Consider the following 19,390-nt stretch of genomic DNA (forward strand, 5'->3'; position numbering starts at 1 on the left):
TTACCAAAAAGCAGAAGAAGCTTTTATCAAGTTTAATAAACTCCTCTGTGCAACTGTTCATTGATTGAATCAGGTGCTGTGGCAGCTGGGGGGAAGTTTACCTGCAGCAGCCAGGGAGCAGAGGAGCTGAATTTCTACCTTTTTACAGGACAAGAACTTGTTTAACTGATACTTCACAGTCCAGTGTGCTGCAGTTCCACCATAAGGAGCTCTTCCAATTGTCCTCTAACCATTTATTTGCCTGCCAGTGTCAGCCCCTCTTTGGTGGTGGCTTAAGAGTTCCTGCAGCCATGTAGTCAACTTGAGTGAACCTCTGAGCTAGAGCAGCTTTTTTTAATCCTGAAGGCTTTGTGGGTTTTTAGCTAGGTTAGTTTTTTAACCCAGATAAATTTTCTAATCTGGGTCACAACACAGTTGCAAGAAACTGTTTGCTGCCCTGAAGAAAGGAATAGAATATTTCAGGGGCTTGGAAAGCAGTCAGGACAGGGAGAACATGGAAACAATTCTCTAAGTAGCTCTGCTGCTTGTGCTGTCAGATGAAAATGATTGTTGATTTTGTTTTTGTTTTGGAGTCTTAAATTATATGGTACCACATATTTGAATTTGTCTTTTGAGACTGTAGATAGATGCAGTGACTGCAGATTTCTTTTGCCATCTGAATTTCTTAATTTCTTAAGGAGAGGAATTGATTGCTTAGTGGGTGGAAGAATGAAGTGGATAGGTGACACTTATGGGACAATTCTATTGCCTAAACATAGGCATGTGTTTCCATTTGAAATAGCATAGCACAGCACCTGGCCTCCAGCTGCTGCTGCTCAGAGGGAGGCTCTCTGTGTAGCTCTCCCATAGATCCTCTTATAATTGCTAGCTCATTTTAGATGCCTTGGATACCTCAGGGCAGCTCAAGTGCCACTTGGTGCCTCTGCTTAAGCACCAAGTTAAAAAAAAAAAAGTTTTTGTTAAAAAATACAGCATTTTGAGATCAGCTTTGCAGATCTTCTGTGTTAGAATGCAAAGTAAATTCTGGTGATGAAATCTCAAGGCAGATTCTTAATGTAGAAGTTCCACTGATGTTTTTGCTTGGCTTGATTTTGAGAAATGCAAAATGGCTTTCTTTGTCTAAATTGTGCTATTTGTCTATTTTGCTGTTCCCAGTCATGTGAGAGTTTATTTGCCACCGCTTGAGTCAGGCACACCAACCACTTACTGCTCGAGACCTTTGGAATTCCAAACTCCGTTAATATTTAATGAAGTGTTCCAAATCCCCATGCACTCAAGTGCTTTGAAATTAAAATCACTGCAGCTGTATATCTGTTCAGTTGATCATCAGCAACAAGAAGAACTATTGGTAAGTGGTTCTGTTTCTTAAAAGCCATGTGATATGAGAAACTAAAGTTACCTGAGGAATTATTTTTTAAGATTAAAAAGACAACCTAACTTTTCCTAAGAAGTTCTGGTAGAGTTACATGTTAATGTGTTCATTTGTTCACAGATGTAAGTATAGCTCTGTAAATAAAGGGGTGGCACTTTAAAAAAGACTTCATCTGACAGCTATTAGACTACAGTTTCCTCAAGACTTAGGTTTCTGCATGATACTATAGTGCCTGTGTGGGGAATCTATACTATTCAGACAGGTTCCCTCTTAAAAAAAAAAAAAAAACAAACAAATACAGACACCTTGTTATTATATAACATGAGGTGAAGAGGACTGCTCTTACATCAGTCTTAACTTTGTTGCAGGATAACAGTGGCCCTGGAACAGTTCTGTTACTTTTACTTTAAACTGATTGAGGTATCATGTACTAACTTCTGGTGTGTTAAATGTTAGTTTCATTTAGCTATTGTCAAATACAAATATGCATAACTAAATCTGCCTTGGGGCTGATGTCACAGCTATTTTGAAGAGAGTGGGCTGTCTTTGCAGTGGGGGGTTAGAATGGGTTAGTGAAAAAAAACTTTTAAGCCTATCAAATAAGTTAAGAGGTCATCTCACTGTCATGCTGGGCTGTGCATAAGAGTTATTTGAGCAAATCTGGTCAAGAATGTGTGTTTGTTAATCCACCTTTAAATCTAAGTAGCATCTCATATAAACAGGGGTCTTAATGTTGATAGAAATGGACCTGAGGTCTTGTCTGCAATAGGAAGTTTTTTCTACAATGTAATTAAAGAGAAAGCATCTCAAGAATAGGCTGGATATTTTGGTGTAAAATGCTTTATACTGGTATATCCTGTTCCTCTGGGAAGCTAAATAACTATTGAAGTGTAAGGTATCTTTCTGTTGAAACAAATACATCTAAGTTCAGGGTACTTTTATTCTAACTGCTGTTATTGAGTTGCCAAAAAAAAAAAAAAATAGGTCTTCAGCTTATCTTGGTAGGAATTTTTTCTCTTTCATGGTCTTCAATTGGTTATGTCAGAAGTATCTTTATGAACAGTAATTGGTAATATACTTTAAGGTAATTTAACAATACTACTCAAAAATAGAGAAACAGTGCCAGTTTCTTCAGATAGGTGCATTGAAGTATTTAAACATTATGATCATTGTTTTCTTCAGCTGTAATTTGAGAATGAGCATTTTCTCACATTGAGACATCATTTGCTACCTCTGTTTGGAACTACTGTGATGGTGCCTGTCAACAAGGCCTCTGTCTTTCAAGATGCCTTCCACTGAGATTACAGTTTTCTCCATCTATTTAGTAATGTATTTATTTCTCAAATTCTTAATGACTGCTTTCTTTTCAATTAGGTTATGCCAGTGTAATATTTTCCTAAGTACAAAAGCCAGAGTGGAGTTTATCCTAATTTATATAAATACTTGTACTTAACAGGAAAAAAAAAATATTCTGGGAAATATTTCTGTTATAAAGAAATAAATATCTACACTTGTGGGGATGGTCTTTCCATTTCCTCAACCACTTGCTCTTATGCCTTCTATGGCTGAAAGATCTTTTTCTGTCTTAAGTTGGTTTATTTCTTCCCTGGTGGCCTTGTCAATGTTGAGATAAGGGAACTGTTATTTTCTATGATTAGCATATATAGTTCATACTCAAAGATAAAAGAATTATGAATGTCTTTCTTGCAATCACCCAGCATTGCTGCTTCACTCCCAGTTTCTCATCTTTTACAGCCCTGACCAGTTATTCCCTGTGTCTTAATTTATTTGATTTCTTCTTGAGTGTAACTTTTTTTGCATTTTTTGTTTTAATTTTGGAACATCTGTCCCGTTTTTTAGTATGATTTTAAAATCCTGATTGCTTTCTCATAAAGAAACATGTCTGTCAGACATCACAGAGATATTCATAAATACTTTTACTGTTCTGCCATCCAAGTAGTTAACAAATTCATCAGAACAGGCATGTGATACACCTCTAGCAGACCCACCTTGGTTTCTTCATCCTTTTGAGTAAGCTCCAGATCTTGAGATGGATATGAAATATTAATTAGTCCTTTCAGTGCTGATAATTCATAATTGAATTTGATGGTGATTTTCTACTCACCAGCATTCAATCAGTCAGGAATTACTGACTCCCTTTGTAAAGGCAGCTTCTTTGGCAGGCTTGCTTAGCTGCCTAATAAATGCAGTGTATAGGCAGGGTCAGGTGTCTTAAGAGTTAGCCTATGCTTCTTCCATATTGCTGGCAGGCAAACACTTTTACTCTCTACCTCCTAAACTAATCTCAGTGTGTCTTAAACATTTTCCAACTGTGATGCAAATGTGTGAGTATTTGATGCACATTTATATCTTCCACTGCATCAGAGTGAATAGATAATTAGAAGACATCTATGTTATACAGAAAAACAAAAAGGCATCTCTGTAGCCTGTGATATATTGACAGTAAATGAATTTCTCAAAAACATGCTGTATTCCCATGTCACATTATTTTGTTAGGCTATTGTCCTCTATGCACCTGTTTAAACAGAGCCCCAGGGAACATTTGTCTTGGAAAAACAATGCAATGATTTATTTTTTTTTATTATTGTTTTCTACTTAACTGTTTCTTTACCTGCTTAAAGTTGAATGCACATTCTGTCTACATTTCCGAGTGCCTTTGTTGTTAGAATCATTGTATACAATTACTTGATTTGTGAGAGATGAAAGCCATTTTTACAGGACTTTTCCAGTGATACAAAAGAAGACATTTTTAGCATGTGGCTCATAAGCATGGAAACAGCTTATGCTATTGCTGCAGAGATAGCCAGGGAAACAAAAAACAGTACTTAAAGGCTGACTAATACAATTGGTAGGTCCAGCTAGTGAACTGATTGAAAAAAACAAATAAATAAAAGAGGCAGCATGGATTTGTTCACAGCTGTTTTTCAATTAGGCAGACACCACTGAGAAATTTCTTACATGAGCTCTCTCTGATGGAGTAGGGCTGCTTCAAAGTTTGAAAGACTTTTAGTGAGAAGCCTCCATTAAAACTATTTTTACCTGAATCTGGGAGATGCAAGGATGGCCTGGAAAGTGGAAAAATGGCTTTATGGCCCATTTGACTATCTTATGACATAAATAGGCAGGGGAAAAAAATTGGTTTACACAACGTTTTTATTTCCATTTGAAAGATGCCTCTGAGGGCCAGAGAATGGAAGGGTATCAGAATACAGTTATCTCAAAAGCCCCTGGAATTAAAGCAATATTATTAAGGTGATATTAATTTAAGCAAATATAAAAATCAGATACGTAGTTGGGAAGAAATATTAATAGCTATCAGATGTCAGTTATAGCTACATCAGTCATACAAATTTTATTTTTCAACTTAGAAAAAATTACTATTTACTCCAATTCTTCCTGATAGTAAAGAAGAGGCAGGAAATTCAGAATCTTAAACATCATACCACAAGAGAACACAACTGTCTCTTTTTAAGAGACAGTAGTATTTGGTGAAGTGGGAGTTTTACACTGTAAGTAAAATACTCTTTAAGTGAGAAGGTGTCTGTCCTGCAGAGTATATGTATCTTATTGTGGTCAATGCTTTTTGTTTTTTTACAGGGCATTTCTCAGATAAACCTGACTGATGCAGAGAGTTCTGGTGAGATGCAGCTTCACTGGTACCCTGTTCAGATCTTCACTGGTTCAGAGCCCCAGAGAGCAAAGACCAAAAACCAATGTGAAGACAGTATTCCTCAGTCTTCTGGAAATGTAACTACAGTTAAAACAGTATGGCTCTAAAAAAGTGATTTGTTTACTTTGTTTGACAAGCAGGGTGATTGTGATCTTACCTTGGGTGCAGGTTTTTGAGTTATCACAGGAAGTAATAACTTTACTCTTGGGGCAAGAGCTAGATTTTAGAAGACTAATTAAAAGCCAGATCATGTCTGGGCAGATGCTTGAAATAGTGCCCTGTATGCATGTTTCCAGTCCAGCTAAAATACATTAAAAATTCTGCCACTGCACTGGAAGAGGTTTTCAAGAAAGGTTGTGCAATTTTCATCCTTGAAGATGTTTTCAGCCCTTGACTGGGCTCTGGACAGCCTGACTATGATGCCTTGCTTGCTTTGGGCAGCACATCAGACTAGGTAACCTCCAGAGGTCTCTTTTGATCTAACTTGTGGATGATGCTCCACAGTCAAGTAAAGTCTGCCCAGTTTCTGTGACAAGTTGAACACCACATACTTTTGATCGTTAAGATTCAAGACAGATTTTTTTTGTTGTGGTTTGGGTTTTTGTTTTGTTTTTTTAAGGAACATATGATGGCTTTGTTTTTATTTTTTCTTTGAATAATACACATTAAATACATTGGTTTGTTCAAAAAGATTTAGTTAAAGTCTAATTTACGTTTCAGGATGCAGTGACAGCCCTGTTAGCTAGGACCACTGCCCAGCTGGAAGCAGTTGAGAGAGAGCTGGCAGAAGAGAGAGTGAAATTGGAGTACACAGAGGAGGAAATCTTGGAGATGGAAAGAAAAGAAGATCAGGCAGAAGCCATATCAGAAAGGTAAAAGTGGTTTAAATACCTCATCAAACAGATAATTACTAATACTTCCTCAAAGTTATTTACACTATGGGTATAATCTGAAATAAAGCAGGAAAACAGTAGGCTTTTATTCTGAGATTTGCTTCCTGTTAGTGCTACAAGTATAAAATTCTGTTATGTCATGATCTGCAAACAGGAGGAAACCTTATTTAAATAGCTGGTTGAATTTAGGGAATTTGGGGAGTGGGAAAACATTGTATCAAACATAAACTTTGCTAGGGAGGCAACTGTAATGAGTTTGTAACAGCCCTGTATTAAGAAAAATAAATAAAATTTAGTGTTGACATGGGACATTGATAGGGTTAGGGTTGCAATTTCATTCCTGGTGATACTCCTGGTTTGTTACATGACTTTTCTTGTTCTTTTTTTTTTTTTTTTATTGCTTTCTTAGTATTGTTATAAATACCAGAACACATGCCTTAAGAAAATTAGGGAAGGTGAATTTTATTCTGTGAAATATATTTGCTTATTTGCATTTGCAGAAATGCAAGTGTGCTATGTTCCTGTTGAAAATACTGTATTTTTATTAGAGAAATAATACTCTAAAATTATAAACTGGCTTAGATAATGTAATACATAAATGTAATGCATAATTGCATGATATTTTTAAACACCTGCAAAATTATTGTGATGTTCTGACTTTAGGAGCTGGCAAGCAGAATCTGTTGACAGTGGATGCAGTAATTGTACCCAGACTAGTCCTCCTTATCCAGAGCCATTCTGTGGGGATCCATTAGCTGGACACATGTTTGCAGCTCCAGCAGGCCAGTACAGTTCTGGAAAAACGCAGCCTCCACCACTGAAGGTAATGAGAGAAGACACTGCAGCACAAAAACTGCCACCCTGCCTGGCACAGTGAGCTACTGCTGTGCCTGGAGTTGGAGTCTGAGTTGGGCAGAAGAAAAAAAGAGTCAGCAATGACATTGGCAGCCCCTTATGAGTGGAGACTTTGTGACAGCTGTATGGCTATTGAGTTGGTAGAAGTTCACTCTTTAGGACTGGGTTTGTTTTTTTTTCTTATTACTTCTCAATAGAATTTGGTTCTTATATCAAAAGGCAAACTGTTTTTACTGTGGACTTTATCTAATCTATAAATAGGCACTTGTATCAATTTCTGCATTTACCTGAATTTTTAACAGAAAAGATCATGATCAAATTCCAGTGCTCTTATTTCTGTGAGAATTTTTAAAGGAATTGTAAAGAAAGAAATTTTAGGACTTGCATTATTATTTCAGTTTTATAACATGGAATAATTGTGCTGAAACTGATGTATTTAAAATCTTTTGTAGTCAAGATATGAGACACTGGAAATAATCCTTCACAAGCTGAAATCAGCAGGCTTCCATTGAAGTAGAGCAACATAAGCTGTTTGTGTTGCCTTTAGGGAAGATCACACCTCTTATGGAGGAGTGAGTTTTCTGAAAGTTTGAAAGGTTTGCTAGAATAGCATATGTTTTCTGTCTTTCTGAATATTTTAGTGTTCTTTTATAATTCTGTGAACAGTCTTTCAGTTCCTTTTTTCTTCCTTGTCTTCATGTAAGTTCCTCTAGTTTTAAGGTGGTTGCTTCAGAGTCACTGTGCTTACTGAAAGGTGACTCAGTTTTCTTCTGTTGAGGCTGGAGATCAGGTGGTAGTTTGGGTAATGCCCAATTGCCAATCCTGAATGCAGTCCTTGTGCTCTGCAGCTGTGATATAACTGCATCTTGTAATTGTTACTGCTCCAGCAAAGGCTTCTGAAAGGTAGTCTCACAATTTTGAATGACCCAGTTTTAAAACTTCTATAAAAGTGAGGTGATACATCCTTTAAGTGCTCATTAAAATTTGAATCTAGCTAGCAGGGCAAGGTGTTTGCTTTTGATATTGTTGAAATGTCTGATTGTCTTTGCTAGGAGAGAGAAAATAAGGAGGAAATAAAAAAATGCCCTTTATTGAAATTTTAGGTGGATAAGGAAACTAACACTGAGGATCTGTTTCCTGAAGAAGTTGCTATTCTTCCAAAAGAGAGAACCAGCCGCAGGCCACGGGGTTCTGCTTTTGTTCGCAGTAGCACAATTGTTCGTTCCCAGACCTTTTCGCCTGGAGCACGAAGTCAATATGTTTGCAGAGTGAGTAAAGCTTGAGAAGGAGGAGGGGGAAGGGGTCTCCACACACAAGTATATTGTACATTTTTGATAATTTCACTATAAGATTTCATTGCATTTATAAGAGACATATATTACTTTTAAATACTAATGAATAATCTTTAATTGAACTTAAAACAATGCAGTGGGGAAGAGCTTCCCTGACTCTTTTTAAGAGTTTTTAGCTGGATGGATTTGATTTGAAATTTAAGAATATATGATAAATTAGGTATTAAGCTCTTTTCCCTGGCAATCTTAGATGTTAGGTGTGGGTGGTTGATTTTACAATGCTATCTAATGAGGTGTATAAGCAGTTAGCTTAGAAGCCATGTTTAATTTTCACATACTTGAAAAAGGGCACTGAATGCTTAATCTTAAGGTCGTTGCATAAATATTCATATGACTCTGATTGCTGTCATGAATATCAGTCCTAAGGTGCCTGTTACTGTGGGACATAGGATTCCTGGGTGCACTGGTGCAAGTAATTGAGGACCAGCACAGCAGTTTTCAAGGTCACATTTATTGTTTGCTGCGTTCAGTGGCAGAAGACTTATAAGCAATTGGCTCATGGTATTGCACATCAATATATGGGTATTGGCTTTGCAATATCATCATAGCTTTGATTGTAGTCTTTCATAAGCTTCTGAGAGCTTGAGTTTGAAAATTCAGGAAGTGAATTTTAAATTCTGTGCTCACTTAACATGCACTGACTTAAAATCTGATGCGGGGAGAAAGTGGGAGACTGTATTGTTTGTACCCATGACAATACATGTTTTAGGATGAAATATTATTGCTTTTGAGTCCTCCCTCACTCCTTTTTTTAGGTTAGATTGTCTTGGATATTTAGTAGAATAGAAACTTACAGTAAAACATCGATGGTTTGTAAGTTTTCTTGAATTATTATAACTACCATGTGAGCATTATTATATATAAATGTTTATAAATAACTGAAAAAAATCGGTTGCTTAAAACAAGATAGTTTCAATGTATTTTAAAAAAGAAATCTCAAAGGCAAAAAAAACCCCAAAAAACAACCTAAATTTCTTAATGAAGATGATCTTGCAAGCAACCTTTATTTTCAATGTCTTTTCTTATCAGCTGTATCGCAGTGACAGCGACAGTTCAACCCTGCCAAGGAAGTCCCCTTTTGTCCGGAACACCTTGGAGAGGCGGACTCTGCGGTATAAGCAGGTATGCCCAGGAAAACGACCTTTGGCTTTCATGGACTTGCTACAACAATGGTACTTCTGTACTTGAGAGGTTTAGATGTCTACAGGTACATTCCGATCCTTTTAGGAAATGTGCAAAACTTCTGCAATGTAATTGGGGCAGGGTGCATGTTTTGGGTTTGTTTTGCATTTTCTAAGCTAAAAGGTAGACATAAAAAAGTTAAATGATGTTGTGATCACTTTTGAAGAAGGGAAAAAAGCATGACAAATGAAAATTAGTTTAATGGGGACTGAATTTATATTGATTTAGATGTAAAGTTTCTTTCAAAATCTTTCAAATCTAGTTTATGATGCAGGGCGCAGGTTCAGAGATGTGCGTGTGAATGTGACATTAAGACATGGATCTCCCCTCCCATACAGCCTAACAAATAATAGTATTTGAGACCCAAGTATTCAGGAATGAATAGTTTAAGCTCTCCTTTTGCCTCTGTGCCACCCCTTCTGCTGTCAAACAAGTGGGCAGAGAAGGGGAGATGAGGCATTAATGTTTTAATGAGGCATTAATAAAATTGTCTGGTCAGCAGAAGTTAATGCCTGGCTGGTGTAGGCAGGTAGACAGCCATGTCTCCCATTTTGATTCAGAATGCATCTAAAAACCGATACTGAATGAAGCTCTTTAAGAGAAGTCTTGCTCAGAACAGTATTTCTCTGATGTCATTCAGTTTTTCCAATTGCATCTTTTTTGTTATCATCATAACATGGAATTTTAGGCCATAAACTTCATTAGGTAAATATTTGTAAGTCGAAAGGAAATTGTAAAAGGAAGTAATAGAAAGTATTAATTGAAAAATTTAGCTGTAGGGGTGTTCTGTGCTACATTATCTAGCCTTTTCTGGGGGATGTAAATAATCTCCAAAACTTCCTTCGGAAAAGACTTAGTGTGTGGAGTAAGTACAGCAAATGTATGGTCTATAGAGCTAAAGACAGACCAGTAAACTATGTTGAGAGTAATATATTGTGCATTTTATTTGAATCCTAATAACTCAACAGTCCTGCAGATCATCTTTGGCTGAACTTATGGCAAGGACATCCTTAGACCTGGAGCTGGATCTCCAGGCATCCAGAACTCGACAGAGGCAGCTGAATGAGGAGATATGTGTTCTAAGAGAGTTGAGACAGCGCCTGGAAGACGCCCAGCTCCGAGGGCAGACAGATTTACCCCACTGGGTCCTTCGGGATGAGAGATTCCGAAACTTGTTGAAGGAAGCAGAAAGGCAGGTATGGTAATATGACACAAGCACTCAGATTGCTCAGACACTTATTGTTTTAAAATGTCTTCATTTTGATAAAGATGTCTAAAGAGCTGTTTGTACAGAATCTCAAACAGTGAATGTTTCTTTTATAGTCTTGAAGTTAGCACAATAAAAATTATTACATTGATTTAATAATCAAGCTGTGTATATTTATTTGAGGACAGTTTTTGGAGACTGGCATTGTTTGCCAGTGACATGTTTTGTTTTGGATTTTTGTTTATTTCTTGTTAATTGGTTTGTTTAGGTATTTGTTATTGGAATGTTAATAGTTTTCTTTCTTCTGGTATTTAAAAGAAATTTTGTCAATGTGATATTTATTCTTTTACAAGTATTTGGAATGTTCCCTTTCTTGGAGAAAGAAGTTGTAGAAAAAGGTGAAAAAACTGCTTAACAGACAAAATTGACATTGGATTATCAGAGATAAAATCTGAGCCCAAATTTATAGTAAGATCTTGTTTGACAGATCTATGTGCAGTAAATTTTGTTAGTTTATTACATGTCTTTCTGAAGAGCATTAGCATTTATAGTTCTTAGATGATCAGCTATTTCAGACAGTGTACTAGTGTGGTTTCACTGTGGTGGGTGGGGAAAAAAATCCATTCTTTTATTGTGAATATTCTTGTGTTTTATTTATTCACATGTCCATTTTAAGCATTATGTTCTTGTTTTCAGACCAGACAGACCAAATTTGAACATCACCAAGAGCAAGCAGCTGAAAAGATGCTAAAGAAAGCATCAAAAGAAATATACCAGTTGCGTGGGCAAAATCAGAAAGAACCTATTCAGGTGCAGACTTTTAGGTAAGTGGTAATGCATACTGAAATAGCATAGCAACAGTTCATTAGTCTGGTTAAAGCTTTCTGAAATACTTAGCTTAAATTTTGTGTCTCTTTTGATTTTAATCAGAAGTAATTAACCAGTAATTTTAAACTGTATCTGGATTTGGACATGAGTTCTATCTGAATGCTTTGTTCTGCAAAGAGCCAAAGCTAAGGTAAAATTGCAGTGTTACAATTTTAGTATACATGATATTAAAAAAAAAAGGTTTCAAATATAAACATAGCTTCGGTAATTCTTCCAACTTAGCCTAGTTGCTGTGAAGTCCAGTTCTTCAATACAAGCCTGTGGACATAAATAATCTGTTGAATGCAATACATATAAATTGCTAGTAACACACTCACCCTAAAAATTACTCAGTAATACTGGAATTTTCTTTCAATAAGCCTTTTCTTTGGACTCTGTTTCCAGAGTTGCCATCTTTTTTTCCCCTTCTTTTTTGTAGACATTATTTGCAAAAAATACAAGGGTGAACTTTGCATTGCAGAACTTGTCCCGTGAAACCTTTCTACGATTAACTATGACTGAAGTTCAGTGAGTTGTATAAAGCTTCCACCCAGGTTTTTAAAAATAGTAATTGTCTGCAATGGAATGTTGCCTGAAGTATATAGTGAGGTTTAGTAGTTTTTGTTAGATTGCTGTACTCAAATAAAAAGCCAGTTCATAAATAGCAAATACTAACCATTAACCAGAGTAAAGAAACCATGTTCTTGTGGGGAGAAGGGGGAACCTAGGCATAATTTTATTTACTTCTTTTTTTCTCTTGTTTTGGTCACAGAGAGAAGATAGCTTTTTTTACAAGACCAAGGATTAACATACCTCCTCTGCCAGCTGATGATGTATGACATGTTGCATTGTAAACATGAAGTATTTATCGCTTTTATTTTAATGAAGTTCTTAGATTAGACAAGTTTCTTTAAAAAAAAATGTGCAAAAGCTAATATACACGTTTTGTAAAAAATAAAAAATGTTAAAAAAAGTAAACATAAACAAAACATATATATAAATATATATACATATATATTTTATAATAGTGACTGCAACAAGGCTTGGTTTTTCCTTGTTGTGAAACTGACATCTCTGAAGACAACTTATTTTATAAAAGATCGACTATCCTGTTAAGAGCGTGTACAGTTTTTATGCTGTTTTATTTGACTTAAAGGCTGGAAGACAGAAACAAAGTGAGTTCAGGCAAATTCACTGTAGTGTAATTTATTTATAGTGCCTTTTTTCCTTGAAGGAAAATACCTACTTTAAGATGTATTTTAAGACTGAAATTTTGTTCCTCAGTATTTGTCATACAGTAGAATGGAACCATTGAGCTGGTTTTGTTTCTGATACCTGAAATGAAAATACTATGTTCTAAAATTGTCACTTTTTCAGCTTTATTATCTGTAGCTTATTATGTACATTGTATTCTTTAGCACTGTCTGTTATAGCAAAATATTATCACCTGCAATGTGTTTAACACTAATTAGAAGAGATGCTAAACGTTGCAGAATTCATTTGCATGTTCTTACTGTGCACTAATAGATTGTTTTCATTTCTGTTGTGTCTGAAGTATCTTTATATTCTTAACTAGATCCTCAGTTTAAACGGGGGAAGGAAAAGGGTGACAGGTCTTTGTTTTGCTGTTTAATGAAAAGGGAATTTAAGGAGCAGTTTGAGCTAGCTGTGTGGAAAGCCTGCTAATGGACTGTTACAGTAATTTCTACAGTTCTACAGATTCTCATCTGATTCAGGAAAGCACATATGCTCTGATTTCAGAAAGCAGCTGCTTTCTGTAAGGGTGTTTAAACACATGTTCATCCTAAAGGATGTGCTTTGTGGTTACTGCAAGCAAGTTCTGTTGAACAGTGATACTTTCCAGGAGGAAGGTGTATAATTCTGGAAGGTACAGCTCACTTGATTGCTAGTTGGACCAGCTAAAATCTGGTAAGAAATAGTTTTATTTGCAACCATCCATTTTAATGAAAGACTGTCACCCTACATTCCCGAGACTGCCAGTTTTGTGTCCTTGCATCCTGCAAGTATGTAAAAATACTTCTTTACTAAGCTACTATAATAGAGTTTCTCATATTTTCCTAATTATACATTACCTGCAAAGAGAGGTGCCCAACACAAGACTGACTTTGCAAATTACCGGAATATCCCCAAAGGAAGATAATGTTGTCTCTTAATTAAAGTTCAAATTGGTTCCAGAGTTTTCTATGTCAGGAAATCAGAACAAGGGGCAGAAAACAAACAGACCTATCAGAATATTTTCAAATATTCTGTAAGTAAGTTTTCTTTGTGAGTTTTAAGAACTTAGACTCAGTTACCTTATCAAAGGTCAGGAAAACCTGGAAGAGAAATTGAATTACTTTTACTTACCCACACTGAGGCAAAAAGTAATGGGGAAAAAAGATTGTAAGCATAAATGTTAATAAACACAAACATTTAAGGTAGTATTTCCTGTTTCCTTATATGGCCCATAGTCATTACAGGCATCAAGTGTTACAATCATACAGCAATTTATATGAAATTGAAGTATATTTAGCATTTATTGTGCTATTCATCCTGTTTTGCCTGTAAGTTTTGGTGGGTGTATATTGGGTTCTGTTGCAGTTCCCTGCAAGGCGACCTGGTTCTGGGGGATCGGCACAGTGACCCAAATACAGGGTCACTCGGTCCACTCACTGCAGACACCAATATGGTGGATAGCAAATGGCGTTTATTCAAAGGCTTCAGGGGTATTTATGGCTTTAGGCAGTTTGTGTCACTTCCTTTGGCCCTGTCTTGGGTGTGGCTAGGTAGCCAAGGTCAACTGAAGGTGAGGAGGGGTCTTCCTGTCTACCCGTAACAGCCCGAGATCTTCCGGCCGCAATTCCTAACTCTCCCACAGGGTTCCTTGGGCACAACTAGACTTATTCAGAAGCTATGCAGATAAAAACCAAATCATGTGAGAAATTTGTAGTGTTTGGGTAAAAGTCTAGGGCCAGCAAGCTTTTCAGTGCTCATTGCTTTAAAACACCAGTTAGTCAGAATTTTGTTTCTCATTTGCAGGGGAGGCTGTCACACAGTAGTGTTTATCCCAAGTTACCATGCAGTGACACCACAAGTGCTTGCTCTGTATTAAGAACAGACAACACCATGTTCCTGTGAGGCTGGTCAGGTACTGGAAGGGGTTGTGCAGAGAGGTGGAGCATTCTGTCCATAGTGTGGATGAGGACTTGATACAACTGGATATAGCCCAGAGCACCCTGATCACATTAGGCCTGCTTTGAGCAGGGATTGGGGAAGGGAACTTGATTCCACCCTAAATTGTTCTGTGACTGTAACCAAGGGGCAGTGTCCAGTGGTCTCTCTGTCAGGGGGTTTTTAAAGTGTGACTGCTGTGAGATGTCGTTGGTGTATCTTGTGGGTCTGTGATTCTGACTGCCAAAATGAGTTCTGTCTTGATGTGGTAATGAGTTATCATATTCAGTATTCATCTCTCTTGTTTTTGTCACAGTTCTGTATGATTGTGTCATTTTTGTATTATTTGAAAGTACTTCTTCTATAAAATAAAATAATTTGCCATAAACAGAAAAAGGGTTTTCTTGTATGTCAAAGATATTTCTTGAATCTTTTATATTTGCCACATTCCTGATGATTTAATGAAAAAAAAAATAGTATTTTGAATAACACTGTAATTTAGGTTAATGTAATGAGTTTTCAAATAAAGGTAAGAGAGAAAATCTGGGGTACTGAAGATCTACAGGGGTTATACTTAAGACCTGAAAGAGACACAGAGTGTAAGGAAGGGCAGATATGTTCTTCCATGTGCTGGTCACTCATGATAAGTTGACAGCTGTATCAGAAGTTCATAGCTGAATATTCCCAGAATTCTCGGGTAGCTCCACTTAAAACACATTGAACTGCCTTTTTTTCATAACAAACATTTGCACTTTCTAAATTAGTCTGGAAAGCAAGTTGACATTATTAGTTCTTAAATAATATCTTGCTTATGACTAATTCCAAGGTGGAAACCACTCACAAGAATACTGGTTGGCTTCTTTTATTTAGGCTGGCACTTACTGCTGCTTTCACAAAGGAAACATCAAATCTGCATCATTACAGAACAGCCATTTCTCATTTTCCCTCTGCAACCTTAAGCTGCAGGAGCATAGGCAAAATCATAGCAAGGACATGTGAGTCCTGTCTCTCCAGTATTTGCAAGGCATCAAGGGTATGACAGAGCTGAGGTTATTTTTAAACAGTCTGCTAGAAATAGGCATTTGGAACGGCAACCGTCCCTGTGTCGCTGCCGCCAGGAGCAGCAGCAGAAGCTGTAATGGGTATGTAGGGTTGGGTTCTCTCTTGTAAGCATGAAGTCTTGTTTGTGTTTCTTGCTGCAGTTCTTTTAAGCCCTTTGCAGGACTTAAAGGTAAGTGCAATATAAAAAGAATAATTTTTCAATGAGTTAGATGAACTCTGTCTTTTGGTTTTTTGAGAAGAGGGCCCATCACAGCTTGTTTTGACCCCAAACTCCTTTGTGACTTATAGTGTTGTACATCTTTGAGAGGAAGAATCATTTGAGAGAGACTTGAGAAACTGCAGGCTAACAAAAGCAAGAACAGCCTTGTCTAAAACATCATGTAAAGAATATATTTTTTTCTCTGAGATCACTCGAGTAGCATTGGAAGAAAATACCAAGGAGTAAAGTTGATTTGGTTTTGGAATCTGTAAATGTCAGTTAAATCATTTGCTTGCACTTGGAAAATTTACATATTCTTGGATTTCAGAGCTTCTTAGGAGCTGGTTCTGGTTCCTTACAATTTCTGAAAATCTAACATTTGAGCATAGATATCTATTGTATTTTCAATAGAGAATCAGGTATTCTGTCCCTTTAGTTTAGTCTGCAGTTTGACCATCCAACTAAAAATGTCCTTGCAGTCGGAGATTTAATGAGATCAGCTGGTAATAGACAAGATAAAACCAGGAAATTAATTTAGAAATGTCTGTCCAAAAAAAAAATGTAGCATTGAGACCCTAACACTCACTTTTTAAGCACACAAAATTACTATTCTTTGTCTAGGGCAAAGTATTTGTGTTCAAGTGCGTGTCTTTGGCATGGAAGTTCCCAGGTGTAGATACTTCACCAAGTAAATGCTATTTCCTGTTTTCCATATTTTCCTCTCATAAACTGATTGAAGGAAATTACAGTTGTATTATCAAGAAAATAAATCAAGTGCTCAGTGTTTAGCTTCCTTCACAAATTCAATTGACCTATTAATACTGATTTGAATGGACACAAAGAATAGATGCTGGCAGGAAGCTGGCACTTGTGTCACTTTTCCACATTTCACGGCATAGTTATGAAGGCCTGGGGCTGTTACTGATCTATGAGTGGTAGAGAATTATGATCTGCAGTGCTGTGTGTGAAGGGCATAATCAAACCTCTTCTCTAAAGGCATGATTCTTGCTCCAGAAAGGTGTGGGAACTTCAGGTGAAGCGAGCTAAGTGTTGAAATTTCTCAATAAAATCCAGTGTGTGGCTTTGCATGGGGAGTCCCTACCAGAAATACCTGGCACATCCATAAATTACTGCTCAAGCACACTGGGACAAAAAGGTCTTCCAGAACTGAATTCCTTCGATTTTGAAGTGAGTCACTTATGTGCCTCCAGTCACCTCTGGGTATTTTCATGGGTGCTTGTGCAAGACCTCCTTCCACTCAGCTGTTGCATCTGCTTGGAAATACAAAGCCCCTGCCTGGTTACCTGTAGGGGTAAAACCAGCCTGCACAATATTCAGATACAGAAAGGTGAGCAGTAAGGGGAATATCCTGAAATACAACACGCTGCACATGTACAAACATGTACAGGGTCTTCAAAAAGAACAGTTACAACCTCTGCCTTGCAGAATACAGCCCCAGTGGCTTGTACAAAATCTGTGCAGTCAGATTACCTTGTAGAAATCAGATAAATTGCTGAATATGATGAAATTCTTAAACACTCCCCTTGCCCCTCAGAAAACACAAAACACCCCCAAAATAACAACAGCCACAACAAAAACCCCCAAAACAAAAGCCCCAAGATTGCAGTTGACTTGCTATACACAGTTAACCAAAATGTGAAAGGCTAATTGCCTTTTCAGAAAAGTATTTTAGGAAGTTCTAGGTTTTCAATATTTGGGAAAGCTTAAGCAGATGCTTTGGAAAGGAAAAGTAGCCTGGCATATAGGAGAGGATCTTTCAAGCAGTGACAGTTGCATTGACGAAAACACAGAAGTGGAGGGAGAGAGGGAGGGAAGAATTAAGAAGTGAAGGTAACAGGGATGAAACCTTTGAGGGAGGCTTGCAAAGCATGAATATGACACAGAAGATGGAGGGAAGTCAATTTCAATAAGCTTGAAATTCAGTGCCATAAAAACACAAGGGATGGTGAAATTGCAGTTTGTCCCATTTCCAAGCTGCTGTGAGTACATATGTCACAGAGCAGCAGCCTGGCCTGCCGAGTCACCAGGAATACTTGCTGGCATGCACACAGCATACTTCCTATGCTTTTACCTCGTGAAAAACATGAACGTTGTGCTGTTGCATAAAAGATGCACAGAACGACTGATTAGCTGAGGTTAGGGAGTGTTCCGATGGTGACGGAGCAGGCAGGCCAGGGTCAAGAGGCTTGCGGTTTAATCCCGCAGGATTGCAGGCTGCTGTGTGCCCGATCAGATATCCTATAGACGGAGGATGCAGTCACATGATTGTTACTGCTTCCTCCCCATGACATCACTGCTGGTGCAGCCATACCGCCCAAGGAAGGATGCTATTAAAATCATTGGGATTGGGCTAAATGATGTTGCATTGCAGGTAAGCAACATAATTCTTCGAAAAAAATAATTTGCCAGTTGCTCTTGTGCTGCAGTCGTAGAGCCCCAGCTCGTCGGGGAGAGTTTCTGCTGGAAAATAAAGCGGCACATTTCCTCTGCAAGCAGAGGGTTTGCAGGTGCAGAGCCTGCCTGCTGGCTCTGTGCTGATCTCCCGGCTGGCATCTCCCGTAGAAATGCTGCCAGATGGAGCTTTATAGCTAAAGAAGGCCCTTTGTTCCCTGTACTTTCCAATGGCTCCTTCGGGTGTCTGCGGAATTCTGCGTTTACGTGAGCAGCCATCATCATTCAGTCGTGCAAAGAGAGCAGCAATAGTGTCTTGCTTGCATCCCCTGCCTTTTTCCCCCCCTGGATGCTTAAAGGAAGTTGCTGTTGTGTCTAAGCTTATAAAGGAATGAGGATTAACTTGCTTGAGGGGTTAAGAGGTGTATTTGGGGAAAGAGGCTTTTCCTTTATTGTTAATTTTTGCTGATGTGGTTTGAAAGCACCTAGTCTGACAGGTTTCCTGCATAATTTGCTGTAGTAAAAGGTCAGGTTTTCCTTGTCCTATATAAATGTGAAAAATCCTTTTCCAAAAAGAACGTAGGAGACGACAAACGGATTTTTTGCTCCCTTGCAAAATGTCGATCACCAAAAGGCTGAAAAATCCCAGGCAAATTGTGCGTTTGGACTTAATATTTGTGGAAGCAAAGTCCAGAGTCTGTTTTCCTGGTGTGGATGTTTAATTATGTGCTCTGTACAAATACATGAATATATATCTGTAAAGGAAAAAAATGGTGACTCTCCTGGGGGGCTTTTTTCTGGATAGCTTTTAAAAATATATTTTAGTGGTTTAAAATTTTTAATTTTTTAAAAGCTTTATTCTAATGCAAATGTTACAGTGTGAGAAACGAAATTAATTTTGAGCTAATACTGGTCAGAAAAGAAAATTATATATTTTTAAACAATTGTAATAAATAATTCTGTGCCTTTACCAGAGAACAGAGGATGACTAAGCTGCAGCTTCATCAGGCAGAGAGTCAGGTGACTTTTTACTCCTGGTCTACAGGAAGTTTTTTTTCTTCCAAATCCTGTTCTTTGTTCAAATAATTTGTTCCCACTGTTGGAAAAATGTGAAAATTTGGCACGCC

General features: G+C 37.4%; 2 protein-coding genes across 5 annotated transcripts in view; both read left to right on the top strand.

Moving 5' to 3' along the window:
* The window catches only part of WWC3 (WWC family member 3), a 99,568-nt gene extending 84,582 nt beyond the window's left edge, over positions 1–14,986 (top strand). For 2 of the 3 annotated variants that reach the window (XM_059839737.1, XM_059839736.1), the window contains exons 15-23: positions 1,156–1,348; positions 4,991–5,158; positions 5,784–5,935; positions 6,620–6,779; positions 7,915–8,079; positions 9,193–9,285; positions 10,314–10,541; positions 11,249–11,376; positions 12,192–14,986. In XM_059839737.1, the coding sequence (XP_059695720.1) occupies positions 1,156–1,348; positions 4,991–5,158; positions 5,784–5,935; positions 6,620–6,779; positions 7,915–8,079; positions 9,193–9,285; positions 10,314–10,541; positions 11,249–11,376; positions 12,192–12,258 (1,354 nt within the window). In that variant the 3' untranslated portion in view covers positions 12,259–14,986. The remainder of the gene's footprint in view (positions 1–1,155; positions 1,349–4,990; positions 5,159–5,783; positions 5,936–6,619; positions 6,780–7,914; positions 8,080–9,192; positions 9,286–10,313; positions 10,542–11,248; positions 11,377–12,191) is intronic. The other variant, XM_059839735.1, reaches the window with a different exon arrangement.
* Positions 14,987–15,556: 570 nt separating this feature from the next.
* CLCN4 (chloride voltage-gated channel 4) overlaps positions 15,557–19,390 on the top strand; it is a 45,051-nt gene continuing 41,217 nt past the window's right edge. The window contains exon 1 of one of the 2 annotated variants that reach the window (XM_059839738.1): positions 15,557–15,821. The gene's annotated coding sequence lies outside the window, so the exon portion shown is untranslated. Of the gene's footprint in view, positions 15,822–18,152; positions 18,244–19,390 lie in introns of those variants that run through there. The other variant, XM_059839739.1, reaches the window with a different exon arrangement.

The sequence above is a fragment of the Haemorhous mexicanus genome, chromosome 2 (assembly GCF_027477595.1).
Source record: "Haemorhous mexicanus isolate bHaeMex1 chromosome 2, bHaeMex1.pri, whole genome shotgun sequence".
NCBI lineage: Eukaryota > Metazoa > Chordata > Aves > Passeriformes > Fringillidae > Haemorhous > Haemorhous mexicanus.